General features: G+C 28.3%; 1 protein-coding gene across 1 annotated transcript; it reads right to left on the minus strand.

Annotated features, from left to right (window-relative positions):
• Window positions 1-871: 871 nt before the first annotated feature.
• On the minus strand, window positions 872-3,350 carry LOC124909520 (beta-glucosidase 44-like). The gene is made up of 11 exons (XM_047461348.1): window positions 3,203-3,350; window positions 3,062-3,120; window positions 2,770-2,845; window positions 2,609-2,680; window positions 2,444-2,531; window positions 2,090-2,342; window positions 1,894-2,009; window positions 1,542-1,765; window positions 1,417-1,448; window positions 1,235-1,337; window positions 872-1,149 (listed from the first exon to the last, which is right to left on the minus strand). Exons 1-11 carry the CDS (start codon window positions 3,348-3,350, stop codon window positions 872-874), a joined length of 1,449 nt encoding a protein of 482 aa, XP_047317304.1.
• Between the last annotated feature and the right edge of the window lie 218 nt (window positions 3,351-3,568).

Raw genomic sequence — 3,568 nt, forward strand, 5'->3', positions numbered from 1 at the left:
ATGGATAATAATTTTGTATTTGATATATATAAGAATAAAATGATAATTTTATCTTTTTAATTAATTAAAGTGAAAATATAATTTAATTTTTATATATAATTATTATTATTCTCTTAATTTATTTTTATTGTAAATTATTGTATTATTATTACAGTACACTTTCTTTTTTAGTAAGGATTAAAGTTGTTAATTTTAATCTTAAAATTGTATTAGTTGGGTCAGTGATAATGATTCCATGATAAATAAAAAGAAAAAAAAGGAAATCATTTCATTTGATAAAATAAACTCGTACCCAAGTCCTAATAGGAGAGCTTTCATCTAAAATATTTTTTATTATCTTATATTATCCATATATTATTTTATATATGATAACATTATTTTATATAATATAATAACATTTTTTATGCTTTAATTAGCCTAAAAACAAAGAAATTATATAATCATGTATTTTTTACGTCATTGTTTCTTTTGAGAATATACAAGTTATTTTTGTGAGTTTATTTTAAGTTTCAATTTATTGTTGGTTGTGTTTTTTTCTTATCAAATTAAAATAAGTTATCCGGTTACACTCATATAAATATTCACATGTAACAGTCTACAAACAAATATTTATTCCTTAGATAGAGGACGTCATTCATTTCTTTATAGTTGAGCTATAATAAAGATGAACATAAATTAGCTATAATGGAATATTCCTTATTAAGAAATACAAATTAATAGATCAATTATATCTATTTTTACTTAAGATTCATGGAAATTTGTAAATTTCTTAAATGAAAAGAGGTAAGGAAATGACAAACTCATTATTAATAGATTTTATTAGAAATTAGAATCAAAACAAGCCTAGAAAGCAAGTTGTTTGTTCCTAATCTTAATACAAGATTTTTTTACATAGTTGTTTAAACCAAAAAGCAGACATTTTCGGATAGCGAGCAAGTGTCTTATAATCAACATAAGTGATACCAAATCTTGATGTGTAACCCTCTCTCCATTCAAAGTTATCGACCAATGACCAAGCGAAATAGCCTTTTATATTTGCCCCATCGTCCATAGCCCTCTTCAACTCACTAATATAATACTTGAAATAGTTAATCCTTGTAAAATCTTGTACACCTTGGGCAAGAGTGACATTTCCTGGATCATCCATTCCTGTAGAATGAAATAATACAATGTACTATTAAGAATGATTAAATATAGATTAAAAGTTAAACTTGTAAAGATAATTGGGACGGACCACTCTCGGTTAGTATAATGTTATGCATTCCATAGCGCTCTTTTACATACATCATACACTTGTAAATACCCCATGGAACAATTCTTAGCCAATCTGAATTTGCCTGTACCAAATAAGGATATGAAATGAAGTATTTTACATGCAAATAATATTCAAAAGAGCTTCTTCAATTAATTCGTTACCACTGGACCAAGTGGTACTCCCAATTTTTCACCTGGAAAAGTTTTCAATGAAAGGAAGACCAAAGTTAGTTTAAAGAACTTATTATGTTGCCTATTCTTTTTATTTATAAAATATATGTTCTTACTTGCAAACGAAGCATGCCAATCAGTTTGATAACTTGGAACTGTAAGGTTATACAGACTTGGATCATCATACATGTAAAACGTTGTGTAGTGATTAATTCCAATGAAATCGCTAGAAGAACCCTTAACTAGCTTAACCTCTTCCTCGGTAAACTTTGGTAGCCGATCCCCAACAATGTTTTGCATAGTTTTGGGATATGCTCCATAAGTTATGGGATGCAAAAACCTATACGTATATGTCCAATTAATGATAATATCATGAATAATTATCGATAAATATAAATCAAACTCTTCCTATTGGAAAGAGATATAAGAATCTTAACCAAAATATCTGAATTTCAAAAAATGACATACCACCCAAGGTGAAAATCTCTCGCTCTTTGAGCTGCATAGTTATCCGCCTTTCCCCGAGTGAGTGGTTGGTACCAATGAAAATCCATTACTAGACCAATTCTTCCATTTTGTTTTTGCTATAATAAAGAATAATCCATATAGAAATGATAATTAAATTCTTTGAGAGCAAATACAAACAAAAATTAAAATATCTCACTTGATATTTTTGACGATATCTTTTCACCGCTGTTGCATGTGACAATAATAGATTGTGTCCTACAATATATGACTCGGTTGAAGAATTTCCTGCTGGACAATTCCCGTATGGTTTGGAACACCTACCAGGTGCATGTAATCCATCACCATATCCATATTGAGCAATCACTTTTGGTTCATTAAATGTTATCCAAGTTTTTACTCTATCTCCAAAAGTTGCAAAACAAAAATCGGCATAATCAGCGTAGTCATTCCTGTTAAAATTGAAGTATTAGAGATATTCAAAATACATTTAGAGAAATATAATAAATTAGCATAAAAATGTGTAATATAAATTCTTAATGAAAATACTTACACCACTTGTCTATCAAGCCAACCTAAGTATCTATCTTCAAGTGCTTGAGGAAGGTCAAAGTGATAAAGATTTACGTATGGTTCAATACCTACATCATTTTATATAAATATGAATCTAACTATTTCATTAATTGTAAACTTATATTCTTAGCTTTATATTTTATACCTTTTTGAAGTAGGTAGTCTATAACATTGTTGTAATAAGAAACTCCTTCCTTATTTATCTTGCCCGTACCATCTACATTTATATTAATACATAAAATATGTCAAAAAGTTATGTATAAAACAAAATAAAATTATAGGTCAAAGAGTGATATAAATTGTTACTTGGAAAGATCCGAGACCAAGAAATTGAGAAACGGTAAGCATCAAAATTCATTTCTTTCAACAAATCAATGTCCTCCTACAATAAATAAAAGAATTTTTTAGATCTCTCAACAATTTATTTATAGATAACTCACAAAAACAAAAATTAAAATATGAGTTTCGAATAAAAAAAGTTATTATATTTATGTAGAGAAATCGAAAATTTAACAAAGAAAGTAAAAGTAAAATTATTTGATTGATATTTCTTTTTTCGTTTAAACATGCATTTTTAGTTGTTTCCTAATTGAAGCACCTTGTATCGATGATATGCGTCAATTGCAATATCTGCGTTTTCTCCGTTCTCCATAATTCCTATATTCAATATTTTTACAAACATCAATAAAAAAACCAAATCAAGTTATATATTACATTCTAAACCATACTCAACTATTACCTGGTCGTTTCAAAAATGTGTCCCATATACATGGACCACGACCTCCTTTGTTGGTGGAGCCTTCTATTTGGTAAGCAGATGTCGCAGTCCCAAACGTAAATCCTTTTGGAAAGCTCTCACGGGTCAAATTACCTGTATCAAATTCCATGGTTTCAAAAGAGAGATGTTCGTCAAGGAGACGAGCACCCGATACTTTGAATACAAATTGAAGAGCAATGATGAAAGTTAAAGAGAATAGAATGCTATAAAATGTATTCATCTTAATCATGTTTGATCAGAAGTGACAGTGAATTGTTTGAGAGAAAGTTATGTATTTATACATGAATGAATCAGTTATAGAACATAATTAAACAAAATAAATATCTT

Source organism: Impatiens glandulifera, chromosome 1, assembly GCF_907164915.1.
Source record: "Impatiens glandulifera chromosome 1, dImpGla2.1, whole genome shotgun sequence".
Lineage (NCBI taxonomy): Eukaryota > Viridiplantae > Streptophyta > Magnoliopsida > Ericales > Balsaminaceae > Impatiens > Impatiens glandulifera.

Bases quoted from the DNA above. Each gene is read 5' to 3' on its own strand.
- LOC124909520 (XM_047461348.1), bottom strand. From the start codon at position 3,350: ATGGAATTTGATACAGGTAATTTGACCCGTGAGAGCTTTCCAAAAGGA. The intron at 1,766-1,893 runs GTATGTCATTTT...ATATACGTATAG, and splicing joins AGAGATTTTCACCTTGGGTG to GTTTTTGCATCCCATAACTT. The intron at 1,150-1,234 runs GTCCGTCCCAAT...TTCATTCTACAG, and splicing joins CATTATACTAACCGAGAGTG to GAATGGATGATCCAGGAAAT.